At 45.9% G+C, this 25,155-nt stretch overlaps 2 protein-coding genes across 2 annotated transcripts in view; both read right to left on the reverse strand.

Moving 5' to 3' along the window:
* Positions 1-11,701, reverse strand: part of VSIG10L2 (V-set and immunoglobulin domain containing 10 like 2) — a 73,370-nt gene extending 61,669 nt beyond the window's left edge. Inside the window, exon 1 of the mRNA XM_035140258.2 lies at positions 11,595-11,701. The gene's annotated coding sequence lies outside the window, so the exon portion shown is untranslated. The remainder of the gene's footprint in view (positions 1-11,594) is intronic.
* A 12,886-nt stretch (positions 11,702-24,587) lies between these two features.
* DDX25 (DEAD-box helicase 25) overlaps positions 24,588-25,155 on the reverse strand; it is a 30,048-nt gene continuing 29,480 nt past the window's right edge. Inside the window, exon 13 of the mRNA XM_035139589.2 lies at positions 24,588-24,877. Coding sequence (XP_034995480.2) covers positions 24,816-24,877 — 62 coding nt within the window. The 3' untranslated portion in view covers positions 24,588-24,815. The remainder of the gene's footprint in view (positions 24,878-25,155) is intronic.

Below are 25,155 nucleotides of genomic sequence, written 5' to 3' on the forward strand. Positions count from 1 at the left end.
AGTAATTTTAATTTTATTTAAATCCTTGTTATATTCACTCTGCCCTTTGTATTTTTGTTATGTTTTATGATCTATGATATTGTGCGTGTTGATGCTGGTCTGCGACCATATTAATAAATTCATTCATTCATTCATTCATTCAACAGCAGCGTCAGGTTGGGACCCACAAGTATGAATGCTGGGTCACCAGTCATATTGCCCCAGAGGCAATATGCAAAAGCTTTTCGATGGAGCCAGTTCACACTTTCAGCTGCCACCCAGCAAGCCCGCAGGAATCCAGTGGAGAGGCATAATAAATGAAATGACTTGGATTTGTAATTTGGGCAGATTTGGAATCCAGCATCACTGCAGGGCATCGCACAGTGGTACCTCAGGTTACAGACACTTCAGGTTACAGATGCTTCAGGTTACAGACTCCGCTAACCCAGAAATAGTACCTCGGGTTAAGAACTTTGTTTCAGGGTGAGAACAGAAATCGCGTGGCAGCGGCAGGAGGCCCCATTAGCTAAAGTGGTAACCTCAGGTTAAGAACAGTTTCAGGTTAAGAATGGACCTCCAGAATGAATTAAGTTCTTAACCCGAGGTACCACTGTACCACAAAGAGGAACCCATCAATGGCATAAACAGACAGACGATGTCACTGCGACATCCACACCCACTCCCAGTTAAAGGAGAAGCAGCTGCATCATCAGTTTTGCATAAATCCAGAGCTGGATGATTTTTGCAAGTAATCTTCTATCTGATCCTGCTGCCTTAAAATAAGTTGGGAAGGCACATTTGATCAGAGCCATGCAGCTGGGGGCGGGGGGGGTCACTCCTGCCCAGTTCTCATGAGTAGCCCTATTAGAAACCCCCTTCCCCAGTTGCCATTAGCTCCCACCCCCAAGGAAAAATCTTTTCCCCATTTCATACTGACCTTGTATCCCCAGACACCCCTCCCTTGAAACAAGTAGCACCTTCAGAGGGCAGATTTCAGTTGGGGAAATGATGGAGGGGCAAAGATCCCCAGTACACCAGTCCTAGTCAATCACAGTTCTCCCCTCCCACTGCAAGAGCCTTTAAGCGATGAAAAAAGAAGAAGTTCGGATCATGGACCTCTCCCCAGTCTACTTTGACTCTAAAGGTGAATCCATGCTTGTACATTCTCCATTGCACAATTGTAATATTGTATGTTGATGATTTGCACACGTGGAACTGTCAGCGCACCTGAAACACCACAGGCAGCACCTCTCCTTTGACGCAATGCATTTCTACAGAGGCAGGAGACACATTGAGCCATGAGTCACTGCATGGCAATTGTGCGTGTGTCAATGGACTCAACATCGGGAATGAACTTGAACCGAGCCTTCTGCAGCCCAGAGGTGTTTCTGTGGGGCACAGAAGGATGGTAAGACAGTCTCACCTCTCTGCATTTAGATCATCTTAGCCTCTGGACTAACTGGTCTTACGGCGATTCCCCTCTCTAGGTAGCAACATGTCTTACTGCAACATGTGGTAAATCACATCCACGGTGTCCAGGGGTCCTCCTGCTCATTCCTCCACTGTGGGAGACAACCTACCTCTGTGCTGCATATCAGTTGCTAGGAATCACAGGTGAGGAGAGTGTTGCTGCACTCACATTCTGCTATCCTGCTTCCCGTAGACACCTGAATGGTTGTTATGAGAACAGGATGCTAGACTAGATAGACTTTTTGTCTGACTTAGCTGGGCTCTCCTTATGCCCTCATTCTGCACTTCTGTCCATTCCCTGGTGGCCTCCCTGTCACTCTGAATCAACTTCTTATTAGAACCCCCATTTTATTACCATGATGAGAATATCTGGCTGATCTACCCAGCTCTTTCCATCGCTGGCCTCTCAGGGCACCTGTCCAATTGCTAGCCTTACATTTCCAAGTTGAAAAACAGACACAAGTCCCACGTATTGAAGGATAACTTGGACCTTCCTCGTGTGGTGCTCAATCTTCCTTTCCTGGAGCCAGAGATTAATAAGTGCATTAACTATTCTGCGGGGACCGATGTAACTGTAAGTCATGCGCTTTTGTCAAGAGGCTGGGCCAGGAGGAAACTCTTGAGCTTGAGAAAGAGGGGTCTGCGGCAGATCTCAAGCGTGCAACTCTCGCTGTTTACACGCAGGCTCCTTCCAAACCTGGCAGGTGACTCCATTGACTGGTCCCATGTTGAGCTCCTCTTGTTGTGGAACTCGTTGCTACGTACAGAGGAGCTCCAATGGCAGAAGCAGATCCTCATGGGACATGAAGTCACTTGGTGTGCCGTGCCAGGATTGAAACAGCTGGGGAAAGAAAGCTGGGTTTTCTGAGTCAGAAAAATTCGTCGGTGGGTCTTAACAGCAGCAGGGTGGAGGAGAAAGCTGGGAGTACCAGCGGAGACATCGGGAACGTCATGACTTCGGGGAAAACGCCCTCCTGGGGAGCATAGGGTGCCTCCTGTTTATTAAGCATTCATATTGATTTGCTTAGAGGAAGGCTAGATAATGTTGTCTTTTTGATAAGCAGGCATTCTGGTGGGCCTACATTTTTGAGGCCCTGAAGCTTGAACTGTTATGGAAGCCCCTTCGCAACCAGCAACAAAGTATAAGTAACTACTGTCATCTTCTCCAATGGAGTTGTCCCACAGCAGATCACCAAACCTGTGCAACATCTGTGCTACTGACTCTCGGACTTTGGGATTGTTGAAATACACACACACACACACACACACACCAATTTGAGTTCTACAACTCATATTCGGTCTGCTAGACCCCAAACTTTTAAGCAACATGAACTAAAGTTGCTTCTGGGGCCCCTAATAATAAATTTATTATTTATACCCCGCCCATCTGGCTGGGTTTCCCCCGCCACTCTGGGCGGCTTCCAACAAATACCAAAATACATTAAAATATCACAGATTAAAAACTTCCCTAAACAGGGCTGCCTTTAGGTGTTTTCTAAATGTCAGGTAGTTGTTTATCCCCTTGACCTCCGATGGGAGGGTGTTCCACAGGGCGGGCCCCACTACTGAGAAGACCCTCGGATATCAGTGCTGGATATCAGTGTCCAGGCTGAACAATGGGGGTGGAGACGCTCCTTCAGGTATATAGGACTGAGGCCGTTTAGGGCTTTAAAGGTCAGCACCAACACTTTGAATTGTACTCGGATACATACTGGGAGCCAATGTAGGTCTCTTAGGACCAGTGTTATGTGGTCTCGGCAGCCGCTCCCAGTCACCAGTCTAGCTGCCGCATTCTGGATTAATTGCAGTTTCCGGGTCACCTTCAAAGGTAGCCCCACGTAGAGTGCGTTGCAGTAGTCCAAGCGGGAGATAACTAGAGCATGCACCACTCTGGTGAGACAGTCCACGGGCAGGTAGGGTCTCAGCCTGCGTACCAGATGGAGCTGGTAAACAGCTGCCCTGGATACAGAATTAACCTGCGCCTCCCTGGACAGCTGTGAGTCCAAAATGACTCCCAGGCTGCGCACCTGGTCCTTCAGGGGCACAGTTACCCCATTCAGGACCAGGGAGTCCCCCACACCCGCCTGCCCCCTGTCCCCCCAAAACAGTACTTCTGTCTTGTCAGGATTCAACCGCCATCCATCCTCCAACCGCCTCCACGCACTCACACAGGACATTCACTGCCTTCACAGGTTCTGATTTAAAAGAGAGGTAGAGTTGGGTGTCATCCGCATACTGATGAACACCCAGCCCAAACCCCCTGATGATCTCTCCCAGCGGCTTCATATAGATGTTAAAAAGCATGGGGGAGAGGACGGAACCCTGAGGCACCCCACAAGTGAGAGCCCAAGGGTCTGAACACTCATCCCCCACCACCACTTTCTGAACACGGCCCAGGAGGAAGGAGCGGAACCACTGTATGACAGTGCCCGTAGCTCCCAACCCCTCTAGACGGTCAAGAAGGATGTTATGGTCGATGGTGTCAAAAGCCGCTGAGAGATCCAGCAGAACTAAGAAACAGCTCTCACCTTTGTCCCTAGCGCACCGGAGATCATCAACCAGCGCGACCAAGGCAGTTTCAGTCTCATGATGAGGCCTGAATCCCGATTGGAAGGGATCCAAATGGTCCACTTCTTCCAGGCGTGCTTGGAGTTGTTCAGCAACCACCTGCTCAATTACCTTGCCCAAGAATGGTAGATTTGAGACTGGGCGATAGTCGGCCATATTTGCAGGTCTACACATGTTTTTTTTAATAGCGGTTTACCGACCGCCTCTTTCAGTGGGTCTGGGAATACTCCCTCATAGAGGGAAGCATTTACCACCCCGCGGAGCCCATCGCCCAGCCCTTCCCGGCTCACTTTTATTAGCCAGGATGGGCAAGGGTCAAGGAGACAGGTGGTCGGTTTCACTCGTCCAAGAAGCCTGTCCACATCCTCGGAGGTAACAGATTGAAATTGAGGGCCCTGAAGCTTAAGCTTCAATAGTTTCATAGTAGATCTGCCCCTGTTTGTGGGGAGATTAGACAACCTTGCAAGTGGTATCCCACACTTTCTGATGCATCCCCCACATTACATTCCTTATTGTAACAAAGTCCTATCTTTTGGGGTACAGTGGTAACTCGGTTTATGAACATAATTGGTTCCGGAAGTCTGTTCATAAACTGAAGCGTTCATAAACTGAAGCAAACTTTCCCATTGAAAGTAATGGAAAGTGGATTGTTGTTGTTGTTTAGTCGTTTAGTCGTGTCCGACTCTTCGTGACCCCATGGACCATAGCACGCCAGGCACTCCTGTCTTGCACTGCCTCCCGCAGTTTGGTCAAACTCATCTTCGTAGCTTCGAGAACACTGTCCAACCATCTTGTCCTCTGTCGTCCCCTTCTCCTAGTGCCCTCAATCTTTCCCAACATCAGGGTCTTTTCCAAGGATTCTTCTCTTCTCATGAGGTGGCCAAAGTATTGGAGCCTCAGCTTCACGATCTGTCCTTCCAGGGAGCACTCAGGGCTGATTTCCTTAAGAATGGATAGGTTCTAGACGGTCCGCGGAGTACTTAAACTGAAGCGTTCATAAACTGAAGCGAACTTTCCCATTGAAAGTAATGGAAAGTGGATTAATCCATTCCAGACGGGTCCGCGGAGTACTCAACCTGAAGCGTACTTAACCCAAAGCATGGGTGTAATTGGTTCCGGAAGTCTGTTCATAAACTGAAGCATTCATAAACTGAAGCGAACTTTCCCATTGAAAGTAGTGGAAAGTGAATTAATCCGTTCCAGATGGGTCTGCAGCGTTCGTAAACCGAAAATTCATAAACCGAGGTGTTTGTAAACCGAGGTTCCACTGTAGTGGGTTTGACCTCCCAATCAATTGCAATTGCACAAGCCTGAATTTGCTGTTCTGTGATTGAATCCCACTCCAAAATAGGGACAGTTCGGAAGCACCAATAGGAACATCAGAAGCTGCCTTATACCGAGCCAGGCAATTGGTCCGCTTAGCTCAGTACAGTGGTACCTCGGGTTACGAACATGATCCGTTCCGGGTCGCAGTTCGTAACCCGAAAAATTCATAACCCGAAAACGCCATTTTGTGCATGCACAAAGCACTATTTTCACTATTTTCGCGCTTTGCGCATGCGCAAATGCGTGTGGCGCTTCTGCGCACACACGCACGGCGAAAATACTTCCGGGTTTGCGCAGTTTGTAACCCGAGGTGTTCGTAACCCGAGGTGTTCGCAACCTGAGGTACGACTGTATTGTCTACAGAGACTGGCAGAGGCAGTCCAGGATTCCAGGCAGGATTCCAGCCCTGTTTGGAGATGCCAGGGATTGAACCTGGGCCCTTCTGCATGCAGAGCACATGCTCTGCTCCTGAGCTGCGCCCCTTTCCCAAGGAAGCAAACTAGCTTTGTGATACATTCCTCTCTCCCTCTTCACTCAAAATGGCAGCACAGCATGCCGAAGTGCTACCAGCAGATGACGCTGCTGAGAGCTGCATCTATTCCAGATGAGAATTAGAGCCAAACTAAAGTTTGTTGTTGTTGTTTAGTCGTTTAGTCATGTCCGACTCTTTGTGAGCAATTCTGCAAATAATATTTATTTATTTATTTTTAAAAAAGTGAATAGCAAGAAGGAGAAGCCGGATCTAGACTGGGGCCCTGGCAGATGGATCAGGGGATTTAATCATTATCAGCCAGTGACAGCCGCTGCCAGAGAGCCAGTGACAGTAAAGGATGTTAGAGGGACAAATATTCTGAGAGTTCTAGGGGCCATATGGAGAGGCCTAGAGGGCCACAATACAGTGGTACCTCTACTTACGAATTTAATGCGTTCCGAACGCACATTCGTAAGTAGAAAAAAAATTGTAAGTCGAATCCCAACTGCAACTTCCACCGCCTGCAGCAAACATAGCCAATTTTTGTTAGGGAAGATGGGAGGTGGGAGTCCAAAGACACAGGGTTCATCCACACATACCTTCGGCCCTTGCTTTTCTGGTCTGTGTTTGAGTTCATTTTTCTTTTTCTTTTCCCTGCCACTTTCCCCAGGAAAACCTGCTCTTTAATGCTGAATTGGAACAGATGGTAATTAGGGTGTTCTGCGGATTGCTGTTTGCTCCAATTCCGTGGTAAGGAGTGGGGTTTGTGGCGAAAGTGGTGGAGCTATTTTTTTTTTTTAAAAAAAGCACTTGCACACAGTGGTTTAAAGCACGGGCTTGTGCCTAGAAACAAAAGTACGGTAAGTCTGGATAAGCCCGCAGAAAGGGGAACCGTATTGGCAGTGGCTGGGCAATGTATTATATGTATTATAATGTGCGGCTTGGGCAATGAGAAAGGGGTTTACAGTAACAAAGCAACATCTGCATTTTAATCTGGGAAATTCTTGATGTCGTTCTGCAGCCGTTACCCTGAAGTAACTTCCTAGGCTGCTTTGCCTGCAAAACCCATTTAGCTGCTGGTCTCTTGCTAGGTTCAAACATGTCCCTGTCTCTTTGCTCAGGCACTACAGTGGCCTCTAGTGATGAAAGTCAGCAGACAGCAAAGAGCGTGCTTGATTGCTTGTTATACCCAACCTTTTCTCCTACAGTACAAAGCAGCTTAGGTAAAGGTAAAGGGACCCCTGACCATTAGGTCCAGTCGTGACCGACTCTGGGGTTGCGCGCTCATCTCGCATTATTGGCCGAGGGAGCCGGCGTACAGCTTCCGGGTCATGTGGCCAGCATGACAAAGCCGCTTCTGGCGAACCAGAGCAGCGCACGGAAACGCCGTTTACCTTCCCGCTGTAGCGGTTCCTATTTATCTACTTGCATTTTGACATGCTTTCGAACTGCTAGGTTGGCAGGAGCTGGGACCAAGCAACGGGAGCTCACCCCGTCACAGGGATTCGAACCGCCGACCTTCTGATCAGCAAGCCCTAGGCTCAGTGGTTTAACCACAGCGCCACCTGGGTCCCACAAAGCAGCTTACAAAATATTAAAGCACAACACAACCAAAACGGCTGTGTAAAAAGGAAAAGAAACAATAGAAGCCAGCAATAAAACAGTTTTAAAGCAACTGTAGCCAAAAGCATCATAACACACGATAAAAGCCAGCATAATGTAATGTAATGAAATGAGGCAGAATAATAGAATAATAGAACTGTATTGTTGGAAGGGATCCTATGGGCTATGTCGTTCCCGCCCCTTGCAATGCAGAAATCTACCCCCACCAAAGCAAGCAAGTGTCTCCAGCCACTGACTTCAGAGTAGCCACAATGAGGCTTATGGAATTACTTAGAGGGAAGCAGTTGCAGAACTGCAGAATGAAACTAAAGCCCCATTGGTGTTCCAGCTGCAAACAGGGCAAAGGCAATGATAGCAAATATCAACAGTTTTACAGCCCAGATGTCTTTTTATAAGTTGGGAGCTGTGTTTTTCCCCCCTTTAAAAATAACTTAATTGGTACTAAAACAAGCAGACGCTAATTATAACTCTCTGGGGTTCTTTTCCATTTATGCAGCACCTTTGTGAATGTCGTCATTTCCCTTCAAACAACAACAACAACAAAAATGCAACTCTTGGCTGAGCTTTGCAGAATGTCACAGCAAGCTCTTTCTGAGCCAGTGCTCTGGGCAATCGTGTTTTCTCTCCACACACATCTGAATGGCTGGAATTAGACCCATATAAACCCCAGCTGCATAATTATAGCAGTTTACAAAAGTATGGTGCTGCCTCAAAGCTACTGTGCATTGATTCAGAAGTAAGAAAATGATATGAGCATTTTTAGAGCGCAGGGGCTATGTATGACGGATCCAACCAAAGGTTTTTATCTTGTCCAGCCTTCCCGCAACCTGACACTGCAACTCCCATCAGATCCAGGTAGCACAGCCTATGGTCAGGGATAAAGGGAGTTGTAGCATAAAGCAGTTGGAGAGCATTAAGGTGGGAAAGGCTGATCTAACCATAGCTGCCAAGTTTTCCCTTTTCTCGCAAGGAAGCCTATTCAGCATAAGGGAAAATCCCTTTAAAAAAGGGATAACTTGGCAGCTATGGATCTAACCCAGAAGGGCCTCTCCAGACTGGAGGGTTGTTGCTAGTATTTGTGGCTATATTTTGCAAAATGAAATGGATGCAATAATAGTTCAACGGATTAAGGGGTTTTCTCAGAAAGGGGGGGGGGGGCTGCTATGTCCCATTGGTGTAGTGGCAGTGGTACTCGCTGTTCTGAGAAGAAATGCTCTGGGGGGGTGTGTGCGAGGGATCGAGGAGCGTCAATTGTGGGGGAGTGAGAAATGTCCCTGTTTTCATCTGAGGAATGTTGGAGGGGATGGTCGTGGCCAACAGCCTTTGATAAGGCTATGGAATTGTCTAATCTCACCTGTCTTACTTTGCAGAGTACAGCCCTATATTTGAAGGGTTTTCTGGTCCGAGTCAAGTTTATAACTAAATGTGAAAGGGGGCCTTGAAGTTGCCTGTAAAGAATGCCTGGGCAGCAGACAGAGCAGGTGCACAAGTCTTCTGGTCACATTTCTCTTGACGATGCTGAAACGTACAGGTATTTCTACATTGATACACATAAATTAGCATCTGCCAGACATCATATCTGCTTTTATCCTTCTTCCTGGTGATGAATTTCCGCTTACTTTCCTTGCAATGGGGAAATGTCCATCCAAACACCAGTAGGGGTGGGCTATTAAAAGATGATGCTGTTAAGGTGCTACACTCAATATGCCAGCAAGTTTGGAAAACTCAGCAATGGCCAGAGGACTGGAGAAGATCAGTCTACATCCCAATTCCAAAGAAGGGCAGTGCCAAAGAATGCTCCAACTACTGCACAATTGCGCTCATTTCACACGCTAGCAAGGTTATGCTTAAAATTCTACAAGGCAGGCTTAGGCAGTATGTGGATCGAGAACTCCCAGAAGTGCAAGCTGGATTTCGAAGGGGCAGAGGAACCAGAGACCCAATAGCAAACATGCGCTGGATTATGGAGAAAGCTAGAGAGTTCCAGAAAAACGTCTACTTCTGCTTCATTGACTATGCAAAAGCCCAGCGCCGTCTTAAGCGCCCCCGGAGCCGTGGTGTGCCGGATCACTCCGGCGCCCTCCCGCCCCGTTCCGGCGCCCTCCCGCCCTGTTCCCCAGCGCGGTGGGTGGGTGGGCACCGCGCACGTGCAACAGGCGCTGCTGCGCGGCAGGCGGGCGCGGCTGCGCGGCAGACCGGTCAGCCAGCGGGTGGGCGCAGCTCGTGGCGCCCTCCTGGTGGGCCGGCGCCATGGTGCCCTGCGCCACCGGGGGTCTACGATGAGCCGGCCCTGCAAAAGCCTTTGACTGTGTCGACCACAGCAAACTATGGCAAGTTCTTAAAGAAATGGGAGTGCCTGATCACTTCATCTCTCTCCTGAGAAATCTCTATGTGGGACAAGAAGCTACAGTTAAAACTGGATATGGAACAACCGATTGGTTCAAAATTGGGAAAGGAGTACGACAAGGTTGTATATTGTCTCCCTGCTTATTTAACTTATATGCAGAATTCATCATGCGAAAGGCTGGACTAGATGAATCCCAAGCCGGAATTAAGATTGCCAGAAGAAATATCAACAACCTCAGATATGCAGATGACACAACCTTGATGGCAGAAAGCGAGGAGGAATTAAAGAACCTTTTAATGAGGGTGAAAGAGGAGAGCGCAAAATATGGTCTGAAGCTCAACATCAAAAAAACCAAGATCATGGCCACTGGTCCCATCACCTCCTGGCAAATAGAAGAGGAAGAAATGGAGGCAGTGAGAGATTTTACTTTCTTGGGCTCCTTGATCACTGCAGATGGTGACAGCAGTCACGAAATTAAAAGACGCCTGCTTCTTGGGAGAAAAGCAATGACAAACCTAGACATCATCTTAAAAAGCAGAGACATCACCTTGCCTACAAAGGTCCGTATAGTTAAAGCTATGGTTTTCCCAGTAGTGATGTATGGAAGTGAGAGCTGGACCATAAAGAAGACTGATAGCCGAAGAATTGATGCTTTTGAATTATGGTGCTGGAGGAGACTCTTGAGAGTCCCATGGACTGCAAGAAGATCAAACCTATCCATTCTGAAGGAAATCAGCCCTGGAAGGACAGATCGTGAAGCTGAAGCTCCAATACTTTGGCCACCTCATGAGAAGAGAAGACTCCCTGGAAAAGACCCTGATGTTAGGAAAGATGGAGGGCACAAGGAGAAGGGGATGACAGAGGATGAGATGGTTGGATAGTGTTCTCGAAGCTACGGACATGAGTTTGACCAAACTGCGGGAGGCAGCGGAAGACAGGAGTGCCTGGCGTGCTCTGGTCCATGGGGTCATGAAGAGTCGGACACGTCTAAACGACTAAACAACAACAACATACATAAGTACCCCCATACACACACCAACATCTGGATAAGGGGTTTAGAATCTTTGGCCCATTAGCCTTGAGAGTATTAGCCAGGCTGGTCAGGGTTGATGGGAGGGGTAGTCCAGAAACATCTGGAGGGCTCAAGCTTCCCCAACCCTGATGAAGACTGGGCAAAGCAAGGCCTCCAGATGTTGCTTTATGACTCCCCTTGCCCCTGACCATTGGCTGAGCTGGCTGGGGGCGATGGGAGTTGGAATCCGACCACATCTGGAGGGCTGCAGACACACCCCTCAAGTGCACATCCCCATGTGCCATTAAAACGGGATGGCCTGGCTGCTCTTTGGCAATTTTGGGTCTCAGTTCTGGAACTTGTAACTTTCCAGCTCAGTCTAGGAGTCGCAGAGGGCGAGGAGTTAGCTCTCGAGAAGGGAAGGTTGGATGATTTCCCGATACGCAGGGCCTCAGGTTTCTTTGGCAAGCTGGAGGGGAAAGAGAAATATCAGCCCCCCCCCCCCCGCCTCAAGTGCCTTGTTTGAGCCTGTACTAAGAGACTTGGCAACCTGAAGTGATCCGCTGTCGCCGTAGCAACAAATGACTAAATAATGACAATTAGCTGAAATAGCACAGGGAAACAAGCCAAGGCAAACAACTCGAAATTACCTGCAATTCCTCACCCCCAGCAATTCGCCCATCGGCCCCCCTCCACCCCACAGCCAATCTTTTAATTAAAATTAATTGCTTATTACCGTACCTCCTCCCACCCTGCAGAAAATAATAAAATTACATGAGCAAAGAGCATGAGAGTACCTGTCAGGAATCCCATGCAGATGAGGCAACAGCCAAACTAAACAGCATCCCTTGTGTCTCACGACTGGCCCAATTTGCCTTTCACCTTGTCGCGCCTCAGGCGGAGAGGTGTGTGGGGAGCTGCTATTACCTATCCCGCAGGCATCGTGAGACAGGTGGTGCAGCGTGGAGGGCGGGGGGGGGGGAGAGAGAAGCTTGTGCTTCCTGCTGTGCTTAGCTAGTTTTATAATCTGGTTTGCTGGGTTTACGGGAAGCTTTGCCAGCCTCTCCTTTGACCCAGACGTAAGTGCCGGAGACAGAAAGCTGAGCGGCTTGTTCCTTGCTGAGCATATGCTTCATCGCTATAATCCCGCCTTGCACAATTGGGTGCTCTGTAGACATTGGGGACTACAGCTCCCATCAGCTCCAAGCCAGCATGGCCAATGGTCAGGGGTGAGGGGAATTGGCATTCCAAGCATTTAGAGGCAACCAAGTTGAGGACGGCCAGGGTAGACCCGTGGTCCCTTCTTCATGCACTGTTCCTTTTGCTCTGACTCAAAAGATGGCCCTCTCCTCTATGCCTTAGGGCAGGGTCAGCAAACTTTTTCAGCAGGGGACCGGCCACTGTCCCTCAGACCTTGTGGGGAGCTGGACGATTGATTGACATTTATTACAGCCATTGGCCCATCACACAACAATTCCCATACCAACATATATGTACTTAAACCTCCAAATTTAAAACAGCCAAAAACTTACAAAAAAAACAAAAGACCAACAATATACAATACAATAAATTTGCAGCATAAACATCGCCCTCTGCTCATAAATTAATAAAAGACATCAATGATGATATCACCTAATTACATCCTAAAACATAAATCATGGTTTAAAAGGGTTATCCGAGCCGCACAGGAGTCCGTTTTTCTTCTTTAGGGATAGGACGCTGATCAAGAATCTGGCAACCGTGAGTGATCTTAAAGGGTCTTCATCATTTAGTAGATATCTCAGTTTGGCTTCATTTGAAACATCGGTGATTCCCTTTAGATATGGAGCAAGAAACTTGCTCCTGGCCGATGAGTGAAGAGCACAATCAAGGATTATGTGATGCAATGATTCCGGTGCGGGAGCTGGACGATATTTTGAAGAAGAAAAATGAGCAAATTCCTATGCCCCACAAATAACACAGAGGTTCATTTTAAATAAAAGCACACGTTCTACTCATGTAAAAAAATACGCTGATTCCCGGACCGTCTCCGGGCCGGATTTAGAACGCTATTGGGCCGGATCCGGCCCCTGGGCCTGAGTTTGCCTACCCATGGCTTAGGGTGAAGGCCATATAATAAATTTAATTAATTAATGATAACAATAATTCTTCCCAACTTGAATCTGTACGTATTGCTGAACCAGGCCAAGGGTTCATGTATATAATTTTATTTATTTATTTAAATTAAACCTTTTAAACAGCAAAATCAGGGATTCTAACAGATCATATTCAATAAATAAATACATCTGTTTATGAATACTAATAGCATTATTGGAAAAGTTGGAAGCAACGTAAGTTTGAACACTCTCATTAAATTTGTTATTCTAAAATATTACAAAAAAATACCCATCTTTCCACAAACTTGTTAGGTTGGTTGATGCATATGCTTTTATAATAAGTAAACTCAATCATTGTTACTATGGATCATATATTTTCAAACCATTCATATACAGCAAGGGATCTGTTTAATGTTGTAAACTACCCTGGGAGCTTTTGAAAAGGGCAGTATATAAATTGAATTAATAACACACACACACCACTCAATTTTTAGCTATCATAATCTTTGCTGCTGTGATAAGGATGATTACCGTTTCTCATTCATTTTCTGAGATGACATCTTTCAAATAACCAAGTAGAAGTATTTGGGGTTCCATGAGGAAACAGGAAACCAGATTCCAAGTGTAAGTAATATCTTAACACGTGTTTTCATGGGGAACTGCATGTTTTTAGGGAAAAGTGCGTACAAAAATGCATATGAAATTATGCATATTAAAATTATTTTTAATATGTGCAACTAGAAATGGAACTAGTTACGTAGACACCGTGAAGTTAGCACACATTTAAAACACATCCCCCACCCACAAGAATCTTGGGTGCCTCAAATAAGTACAATTCCCAGCATCCTTAATAAACTACAGTTCCCAGGATACTTTGGAGGAGTAATAATAATAATATTTACACCCAGTCTATCTGGCTGGGTTTCCCCAGCCACTCTGGGTGGTTCCCAACAGAATATTAAAATATTATTAATATATAATAATAATAATAATAATAATAATAATAATAATAATAATAAAGCAATAAAACATCAAACATCAAACATTAAAACAGGGATGTCTTTTAAACAGGGCCGGTGCTAGGGTTTTTTGCGCCCTAGGCGAGATCACCTTCTGGCGCCCCCCCCCCTTAATAAAAAATGAAATAATAAATAAATAAAAATAAAAATGGGCTGGGTTTTTTTCCCCTTATCTATAATCTGAACTTTGTTTGGCTTTCTGCTTTATTTGGTAACTGGTTTTTAACACGCCCAGAAGCAACGCGCACTCTGCCCATGCCCCGGGGCCTCCTGCCCTGGGCATTGTAGTGCCTAAGTGGCGCCCGTGGAGGGCAAAGGTGCCTGGGCCCCGTAGGGTGCGCCTCTTCCTGGGTGCGCTTTGCGGAAAGGGAGCGTTGCGCCGCGTGCGGGGTTCACCCCGTCAGGGAGCCGGACACCTAACCCACCTGGGCTCATGATGCTCGGGCGGGCGGGCGGCGCCGTCGCTGCTGCAGCTGCTGCTCATCGCCTCGGACTCGGAGGAAGTGAGCACAGCCAGAGGAAGTGAGTGCAGCCGGAGGAAGGGGAAGGAGCTGGGCAAGTGCTCAGGTTCCACTGCCTCCCTGCCTGCGTGGCCCTGCGCCCCCTGCAGGGCATTGCAGGGAAGCGGGGAAGCGGCAAGTGGCGGGCGGGCGGCGGGCAGCGAGTAGGCAGGCGAGCGGGCGGCAGGCTGGCAGCGCCCCTCCGATGACGGCGCTCTAGGCAGTTGCCTAGCTCGCCTCTATGGACACACCGGCCCTGCTTCTAAAAGTCAGATAGTTGTTTAATTTCCTTGACATCTGATGGGAGGGCGTTCCACAGGGCAGGTGCCACCACCAAGAAGGTCCTCTGCCTGGTTCCCTGTGACCTCACTTCTCACAGCGAGGGAACTGCCCGAAGGCCCTCAGAGCTGGACCTTAGTGTCCAGGCAGAACGATGGGGGTGGAGATGCTCCTTCAGGTATACTGGGCCGAGGCCCTTTAAGGCTTTAAAGGTCAGCACCAAAACTTTGAATTGTGCTCAGAAATGTACTGGGAGCCAATGTAGGTCTTTCAGGACCATCTAATCTAGTAGCAAATCTAGAATCCATATTAGGGCAGGGCTGCATCTTCATTTACAGAAGACCATCCTTTGTTTTGAAGGGCTGTCCAATCCAAGTCTGGTATAAACATAAGAAGCCATAAGGAAGGGAGAGCAGGAGCCAGTCAGAAGCCTCTGCTCATCAAGAGTAGCTTTATAATATTCCGAAGTATTTACAAATAAAAATAAAATATTCCGAAGCTAAGAAGAAAAAAATAACATGAAGCTTATCATGTTTAGATTGGCTTGCCTAAACAAAAAAAAGTTTTAAGCAGGCACCGGAAATGGTACCGTGAAGGCGCCTGCCTGTTGTCAATAGGCAGGGAGTTCCAAAGTTCAGCCACCCTAAAGTATAGAGTTCTTACAAGTATGGAAGAAATATTATGTGGCATCTGTAAAGCTGCCAGTTCGGCAGATCGAAGCGGCCAAGTGGGCATATATGAGTAAGTTGATCCTGCAAGTAAACAGGTCCCAAGCAGTTAATCACTGTTAATGTTCACTATTAGTATATTAACATCTTGGACATGGCCCGGTAATAAATCGGCACCGATTGCAGATCTTTGAACAGGGACCTTGCATGCAGATTCTCCATTCCATCCCCAGTTGGGTGCAACATTCTGCGCTAACAGCAGTTTCCAGAACAAACACAATGGGGCCCCCACATAGAGTGAAAGGGCCCCCCCTTCCTATTCTTGGGTGGGACATATGTGCAAAAGAATAAATAGATCTTACAGCAAACCATTATTAATCCTGTCCCCAAATCAATGTTTATTTATGTCTGTGTAGCTGGACTGATTCCAATCAGAGAAGGGCCTTGTAGAGACGCAGATGATTTGCAAGAAATGGGAACACCTTTCATCTTTCTGTCAACAGAGATGATACATACATTCATTATATATATATATGTGCACAGTCAGTGTCTCATACATACTGTACTATGAAATCAGATCCAGGCAGATCGATATCCGTGGAATTAATTAAGTCAAAAAGGCAAGCCATTTCTTTGCCTGGCTGAGGTGTGTCTCTTCCCCTAAAGGCGCCTCTGTCAGTGTTTGGAGACTGTTCTTTATTTTGTCTCCGATTGGGACTTGCGCAAGATCGTACAGATAGGAAGCCAGCCGCGAAATGACAGTGCCAAGGCAGTTTTATAATTATGAAAATTCCTTCTTTCCTCACTCTGTTAGGTTTAATAACACCTCGAAATCTGAAACCCGCATCTTTGCTAATAATTTGCTCTCTGGTTCTCTTGACTTAACAGAAAGATTGGTTCTCAGTCTGCTTATTGTGTAGAGACCGGAAAGGGACCTCCGCGTTGCAAACCGTTAAAGAGTATTATTGTGCATTGTGTAAAGAGAGGGGGTATCGACAAAGCCCACAAAGTACTTGGGTTTTCTTGGGATAAACCTAGGATCATTTCTAACATCTGACACTTAACGGGGATCAACTGAAGACCAGATATGAACTTACGGTATAGGGTTGCCAAGACACCAGGGCTGACCTGAAATTTCGAGGTCTTCCTGGTCTCCTGCCGGTGGCAAGGGTGGGCTTGAACATTCAGACAAGTGGGCTCTGGGGTCTCCTTACAACTCTCAGTACCCTTAACAAACTACAGCTCCCAAAATTCCTTGGAGGAAGCTATGGTTGTTCAATGTGGCATCGGGTGGCGCTGCGGTCTAAACCACTGAGCCTCTTGGGCTTGCCGATCAGAAGGTCGGCGGTTCAAATCCCCACGACAGGGTGCGCTCCCGTTGCTCTGTCCCAGCTCCTGCCAACCTAGCAGCTCAAAAGCATGCCAGTGCAAGTAAATAGGTAGCACTGCAGTAGGAAGGCAAATGGCTTTTCCGGGCGCTCTGGTTTCCGTCACGGTGTTCCATTGCACCAGAAGCAGTTTAGTCATGCTGGCCACATGACCTGGAAAGCTGTCTGTGGACAAACGCCAGCTCCCTTGGCCTGAAAGTGAGATGAGCGCCGCAAGCCCATAGTCGCCTTTGACTGGACTTAACCGTCCAGGGGTCCTTTACCTTTTACTTTGTTTTATAGTGCTTTACACACAAACATACATTTTCCATGTCAATGCCAGCATGGGTGCATATCTGCTGGTATATGATTAGTATTATTATTTCTTACATTTCTATATTGCCCTTCATCTGAGAATCACAGGGCAGTTTACAATATAAAAACACAAAATGCATACCATTGTAACAAACAAAAACAACCCCCACCCCCAACACACATATGCGTAACAGAACGAGGTTGACAATAACTAGTCAATCTGTCGCCCGTGAATCTGTCAAGCAAAGCTTGCAGAATATCGTGTGTCTTTTGGGAGGGCATTTTCCTGGGTTTACTGAGCCAAGGACAAGGAGGGCTCCAAGTCAAAAGACCATCAAGGGGCCCATAAAGCATCTTTGTTTTCCTCACATGAGGCCAAAAGTTCAATCTCTGCCATCTCGAGTTGTGGGTTCTCAGGTTGCATGACTGGGAAAGGGGTCTTATCTGCTCCCATGAAGAGGCACTGCTGTCCCAGAGAGGACAACATGGGGAGTAGATCAGGAGAAGACAATGTGGTACCCTCACTATGTCAGTGGAATCCAACTTCCATCAGTCCCAGCCTGCATGGCTAATGGTCAGGGACGATGGGAGCTGTGTGGGATAACTCATTAACACTGCTTTGGGTTCCTTGGCTTCTTTGTTTTTTCAGGAAAGGTTCACTGGCAGGTGAAACTCGGAAAATTAGAATATCGTCAAAAGTGCATTTATTTCAGTAATGCAACTTTTTATTTTTTATTTTAATTTTAATTTTTACAAATGCTTTCTTTTGGAAATTCCACAGTAATAAAACAAATAGTTACAATAATACAAAAATAAACATCACTACAGTATTGCATTTCATTAATTACATTCCATTTATAATTGACCCGCCTAATAACAAATAATTACAATTACAACAAATAAAGACTTTACATATCTTGAATTGCATGTCATGCATCTATCTCATATATTGGTTTCACCTTTTAAGTTGCATTCCTAAAGTAAATGCACTTTTCGACGATATTCTAATTTTCCGAGTTTCACCTGTACAAAGCCCTCAACAACTTGGACCCAGGGAATCTCAAGGACTGCTTGAGCCCAACTCCATCACTGAGAGAATCCACTATTAGTTTTCCTGTAGATGCCCAAATGACTTCAACTACCTCTCCCACGCTGTAGAACAGTGGCTCCCAAGTACGGCAAGCCCCCTGTTTTTCAAAATCCAATCTACAGACCCCATACTTTTGAAAATATTGATACTTCAATGATAGTTTTCGTTACGTGAATGGTGCCACAGACCCCCCTGGGTGGCTTACCCACTGGGAACACTTGTTGCAGACCACACTTCCAGCAGAGATTTATCAGGCATCCTCACTTTTGACTTTCTGACATCCATTGAATACCGTTTTTATGCTGACTGTCCTTTGCATATGTTTATTTTTTATTTTGATTAGCCGGTCACCTTAATAATGATCACCTGCAGTTTTGCTTTCATTTCTGTTTTTCAAATGGAGCTTCTTGTTTCAACGTTAGACACTGCCCTGGCATTTTGCCATAAGGAGGTACAGAAATACTTCTACAAATACCTAAATAAACAAACAAACCACCTTGTGAGTCATGATGGAGGCAAGATTCAAAGCAGGACCTTCCTGATTTGCGCCTTGGCCTCTTCCTGATTTGCAACCGTTAGCTGTTTTTCTGCTTAAAAGGCTGTGTCTGCATGTGTTTCGTGCCAGTTTGTGACCAGAAGAAAAATGATCATTAGTACAATTCCTGGACATATCAAATCAACCGAACATTGTCCTGCCATCCATCCTCTGTACTGTTGAGGAAGTGCAGGCTCTCTCTTTGTGAGGCTGCCCGACACAAGTTACTCCATCAATGAGGGCTCAAAGATGCCTTAGCCATCCCAGCTCCACGTCAAGTAAGCTCCCAGACTCAGCCCTACAGCTGTTTCCAATGTTCTCCACTCACTTGATTGAATTTTTTAAAAATAATAATAATAAAAACAGTTTATCATTCCTGCTTCTCTGCAGCACCGCTGATTAGCTACATATGACACAGGCCAGTCGTGGAAAGGGTAGAGCATGCCAGCAAACAGAGGGAGGATACAGGGACTCCGCGATGCAGGACTCAAGCAGGGATGGGTGGGCCAATCTGTCCATTTCGGTTTCTCATTTTTCCAACTTCAGAGTCAGTTCTCCACATTTTGACTACAATTTGCATTAAACCAAAAACCTCCTCATCAAAATTAAACAGAATTTTTGTGCAATTTTCCCCCTTAAAAGACACATTTTAAAGTGAAATTTTGCCTAGCATATGCATTTTTGCAAAGCAATTTCCCCTAATATACTAGATCAGGCATCCCCAACTTTTGTCCCTCCAGATGTTTTGGACTACAATTCCCATCTTCCCTGACCACTGGTCCTGCTAGCTAGGGATCATGGGAGTTGTAGGCCAGAACATCTGGAGGGCCGCAAGTTGGGGGTGCCTGTACTAGATTGTTAGTTTCACTATATTGTTGCATGCAGCCCAATCTCCGAGTGGTAAGAAACTCATGGGGTTCCAGCACATTCCCAGGGTTCAGTTTCCTTAGAATAAAGGTCAATGCAGCCTGTGGCGTCTTTAGGATATATAGTTTTATTTACATATATACACAACATAAGATGGAAGGGCTCACAGCATTAACACGCCAACAGATCTAAGCTCATCCTTAGGCTTCCAGGGGAACCCCCAAGCCTTAGCTTTGGGTTCAGCACAGAGAGCAAGAAGCCTTTCTGTGTCTTTCCATCCACAGACCAGACTAACACAAAGACTAGCTCCTTGGCCAATTGTTTCCCCATCCCTAGTGACACCCAGCCAGGTGAGAGTGATGGAAAGGAGTTCCTTCCTGAAATAACATCTTTTACACGATATATTTTTAGATTTGCCTTGAGAGCGTCTTTAAACCTCTTTTGTTGACCACCAACATTACGCTTGCCATTTTTAAGTTCCAAATAGAGTAGTTGCTTTGGAAGATGATCATCAGGCATCTGCACAACATGACCAGTCCAACGAAGTTGATGTTGAACATGGGGTTACTCTCTGCAGCATACCTTTCAAAACTGGTTTCATCAGCACCGTGGCTCGTTGGAAAGGTATTCCGGAAACTGAAGTTATCTAGTAGCAGAACTACAATGTTTAGCGGGGTAAACACAGGATTCCCAAACCAGTGCTTATTAAAAGATGTGCGAAGAAACAGCAGGGAGGGCAGAATATGCAAAGGCTGCTTAACCCTTGCACCCACTGTTGATTTTTCTCTGAACCTCTTCCCCAACAGTCTTTCAATCGGCCAGGGATTTTGGTCAAGTGGTGGTGAGGAGTGACCAGGGGAACAGTTTGTGGGGGAAACTGTTTTCCCAAAAAGCCATTTTTACTACATAGTCCCTCCTTATCTCCCTCCTACCCCAGCCTGTTTCCACTAGTCAAGCATTTTGGTTAAATGGAAAGGAGCCAGGAGAAAGGATCGCATGGGAAACTCGGGCTGAGGAGCATCTCCTTTCCGAGCTTCACTAGAAGTAAAAGAAATGTTTTGGTGAGGGGTGTTGGCTTGACTCACCATGTTGATTCCTGGGCCACCAACGTAGCAAGCAATTGCAGAACAAACTTCTCTGTGCCACAGTGCCAGTGATGCAATTCCCCGGAGAGGGCTCTGTCTCTGCAGGATTTCAAATTACTCTCCTCTGGTTTCCATGCCATTTCCTACTCTGCTGCCATGCTGATAAACACACCATGCAACCCCCAGTCCCTAGGCGTGTTTATTCGGAAGTCAGTCCTGCAGAGTTGACGGAACCGACTCTCAAATGAGCATTGCCTTCATTTGCAGGCAGTGCCAGCTTCAGGTTTGGGGGGAGCCCTTGGGCAAGGTGTAAGAATGTAAGAATTGCCCATCTGCACCAGCATCTTGTTCTCACAGCAGCCAACCAGACGTCTAGGGGAAGCCAACAAGCAGGACCCGGCTGCAGCAGCTCCCAGTTTTCAGCAACAAGTATGCAACAAGTACATTGCCTTCAAAGTGATATTGAGTGGGGGCCAATTTACTTGCCCTAACCACACAACCACACAGAGGGGAAGTGGAAGGCAAACTGAGGGTGTTCTTCCATTTTCTCAAAATGGTTGCAGCTTGCACACTCAGAAAGAACAGGGAAATGATATATGATGAACTGAAAAAAATGTTCAAAATAACTTTTTTCTTTAAAACCTTTTAGGAATTTTAGGTGCCAAAATCCCAAGAGAGCAGAAAAGAGTATTTATGTATGTGACCACGGCTGCGCAGATATTATTGGCCCAGAGATGGAAAGAATATAAAGCTCCTACCAGATAAGAATGGCTGATCAAGTTGATGGGTTATGCCAAAATGGCAAAAAATGACCGGAAGAATAAGAAATCAGGAAGACAAATTTCTTAATAAAGAATGGGCGTAAATTATAATTTATCTTAAAAACCATTGTAAACAGTTAAAATCGTTAGTACCATAGGATTGGAATGACCCTTGCAGTTTAAAGGTGAATTTTGGATATAATGGAGATGTGGAAGATTTGGATTATTGTAAAAGATGCAGGAGGAAATGATTAATAATAGGACCCACAAAGGGAAGGAGGGAAGTCCAGGAGATTCTTTGCAATCTTGTTTTTAGGTTGTATGTTGGATATGCGATTATAAAACTGTAATTTGAAAAGCCGAATAAATGAATAAAAAAGAACAGCCAAACAGGCAACAACAGAGAGGAGGCAGCTCCAGAGTTCAATAGTGACCCCCGTCTCTGGCCTGCATGGGTCTTGGCAGGTTCTCAGTAACACAGACCTCTGGTGCCAGCCCATTTTGCAGCCTTGGCACTCTTAATAAGGGCTGCTTTGTTTAATTGGTTTAAAGCCTCTTGGTTAACTGAAAAGATCCCTCCCCGCCCCCCATTAATCAGACAGTGGATTTTAAAAACACATTTACTTAGCGAAACTGCAGGTGGCAAATGTCATCTTCAAAGCGGTATTTTCCCTTCTCTCATGCACAGAATGGAATATCTGTTCCAAGAGGGTGCCAACTATGACCAGTGTGTGCCTACATCACCCAAAAACAAATATAGCACTCTATTATCCAGGCAAGGTCTTTCTCCATGACCAACATTCTTCTGTAATTCACTTTATTTAGTCTGCCTTCCTTCCATCACAGAATTTGGGGTGGCATCCATGCAGTGACCAGAGCAAGGCCTGGTTATCTTCAACAAGCTGGCTGCATCATGTGCCCACTCTTTGTGCTGCCTCAAGCATGGCGCAATGCCACAAAGGTTCAAAAGTATTTTCATTAGAGGCTTCCTCTTGTTCAGACAGGAAATCAAACCTTTAAAATTACCGTGTTCTTAAATCAATTACGTTTTACTCAATTTAGACCCACTGACATTCATGGACCTAAATGAATCGTGTCCATTCACTGCAGTGAGTCAGATCTTAATATAACACTGGATACATTCAACTGATTTTCTGAAGGCAACAGGGATGCAAAACCTGACAGGGTTTACCCCACCCTTCACCACAAATGATTTGAAGATGGTTTACCATAATAGCCTTTAAACAACAACAATAAAATACACACAGAACTTCCAGATCGGGACCTTACTGAGCATTCATACTGACATGTTCGCACCTAAAAAATTGTGCAGAGGTCATACAACGCTGCCTGTTTATGGGTATGTTTAAAGCAGGAGAAATCCAAATTTACTGTTGAAAAGAAGTGAGATGAGTGCTGATTGAGGGAGGCCAACAATATGTAGACAATGCCAATTTAATTTAGATGATCCACAGCAAAGGTCAGGGCAGATGAGCCTTAGGTTTTCCTTTTTAAATCTCAATGGAGAGACAAGATGGGATGGATTTGTGGCTGAGCATATTGCAATATGGACCAGAAAAAGTCACATATCCATCCAAGTTTGGATGGATTTAAAGTACTATCATCCGACTTTAAATAGCCATGGCTTCCACCAAAGGATATTGGGAACTGTAGTGTGTTAAGAGTGCTAAGAGTGGTTAAAAGGTAAAGGGACCCCTAAGTCCAGTTGTGAACAACTCTGGGGTTGCAGCGCTCATCTCGCTTTACTGGCCGAGGGAGCCAGCGTTTGTCCGCAGTTTTTCCAGGTCATGTGGCCAGCATGACTAAGCCGCTTATGGCGAACCACGTTTACCTTCCCACCGGAGATTTGTTCTAACAGAGTACAGACACATCTTTGAGGGGTGTGGGGCAAGAAAGAAATGAGCAAATATTAAGTTTGGGGGGGGGGGTTGCTGGCCAATCCAGCAAATGACAAAATTGTCAAGAGCCCGACCTAATAAAAATTCTTCAGTGAGAAAACAAAATAATACATTGTAATTTTGTAAGAAACCATTTGGCCGAGAAGCAGTGTGACTCCTTGGTAATCATTCTTAATTCCCTTTTATTACAGACTGTTTTGGCTAGAGATGGCAGAGGGATAATGATGTGTCAAATGGGGCTGGGAAACAAGGGAAGATTGTGCTTTTCTGCAAAAGAGGGCCACAAAGGAAGCGCTTGTACTTGGTTTCAACAAATGCATTTGGTGGTGGCATTTCTTTCGTGGGGAATGAAGTGCTCCTTTAATTACCATCACATTTTAAGATGTAGGGCTGCTTCTGACATGAGATTTTACTACAGTACTTGAAATAAGTACTATGGAGTGATCAGGCCAGTGATGGGACTGGATGCAAGACCAGGCAAAGCAATCTATGTCTTGTGGGATGGAATTCATTGGAACAGTCAAATGCAACATTCCTTATTTCCCTAGGGTGGGCACAGGCAGAGGGGTGTGACTCCAATTTATTCCTTTTGCTTTTGTGGATTTAGTTCCCCATAGGAAAAGCTCTAAGAATTGTCACTTTCCTGCCCCTGGCTCCCAAACTATGGTGGCAACTGATCACTGAAACAAGCTGAAACCCATGCCAAATTGCATATTTTAAGGGACCTGGGATAGGAGCCACTTCTTCCTCCCTCCCTCCATCCCTCTTTCTTTCATTTCTTCCTTCCTTCCTTCCATACGTCACATATTTCTGAAGTCAAAACTGATTTGCCTAGGGCACAAAATTCAGCGAAAGGAGCCACTGACATCTAGAGGATGGTAGCTTAATCACCAGTAATATAATAAACTTGCTCATTCCACTTTTACTGAAATATGGAAGTCTATTCACTTCATTAATCTTTAAATTTACCTCCGCTGACACAAATTAATATCGTATATTGGGAAGCACTCAAGGAGTCCATTTTATTATACGCAAAGATCTAAGCACCTGGTATTACGAGCTACAGACTGAACTAGCGGATGTATCCGTAAGTGAGAGCCCATTTCTCTCAACTGAGATCACAAATCACAGCAGTTCATATCTATAGCAGCGTCAGAGGGCATATACGTGGCCTGGAGGCAGTGTTGAAGGCACTCAGGGATAGCTCTTCCAATCACACAAGGCATCTGATGTGTCTTAATAGTTGGTGCAAGCAAAAGAAAACCAAGGGCAAGCGATGAGGTTTGTTTTTTTTAATTATTATTATTATTCTGCCAAAATATCAGCATTGTCTGGAAAATGGTTTAACGTTACAGAACTCTCTAGGGTGGGTAACCCGAGGCTCTCCAAATGTGCTCGACTCCAACTCCCACCATCCCTTGCTCCTGGCCATGCAGGGTAGGGAAAATTGGGAGATGGAGCCCAGCCGTATTCTGGAAAGCCATCATTTCCCCTTCAAGCCACAGAACTAGAAGAATTCAGTCGTCTATTTTTTCCAGTGCTTCCATATCCTCTGGATCGAGGCACTTGATGGTAGTCTCTGAAAAGGAAAGACATTTTTGCTAGGAGGAGGATCCCAACGCAGAAAAAAAAAAGAGCTCGACCCTTCATAAGCCACTGGTCACAGGGAGGGAGGGCGACTAATAATCTGGGCCTGTTTTCCTCTCTGATTCACAAGAATTCCACACGGTGGACAAGAGAGATCAACAGATGCTTGTGATATGGCTGGGGCAACCTTTCTAAAGGCAACCTTTGAGGAAAATATCTGGCCATGGAAAGAAAAAGGCAACTCTGCAGAATTGTCTCCAAATATTCTCA

Source organism: Zootoca vivipara, chromosome 15 (assembly GCF_963506605.1).
Source record: "Zootoca vivipara chromosome 15, rZooViv1.1, whole genome shotgun sequence".
In the NCBI taxonomy this organism is placed as follows: domain Eukaryota; kingdom Metazoa; phylum Chordata; class Lepidosauria; order Squamata; family Lacertidae; genus Zootoca; species Zootoca vivipara.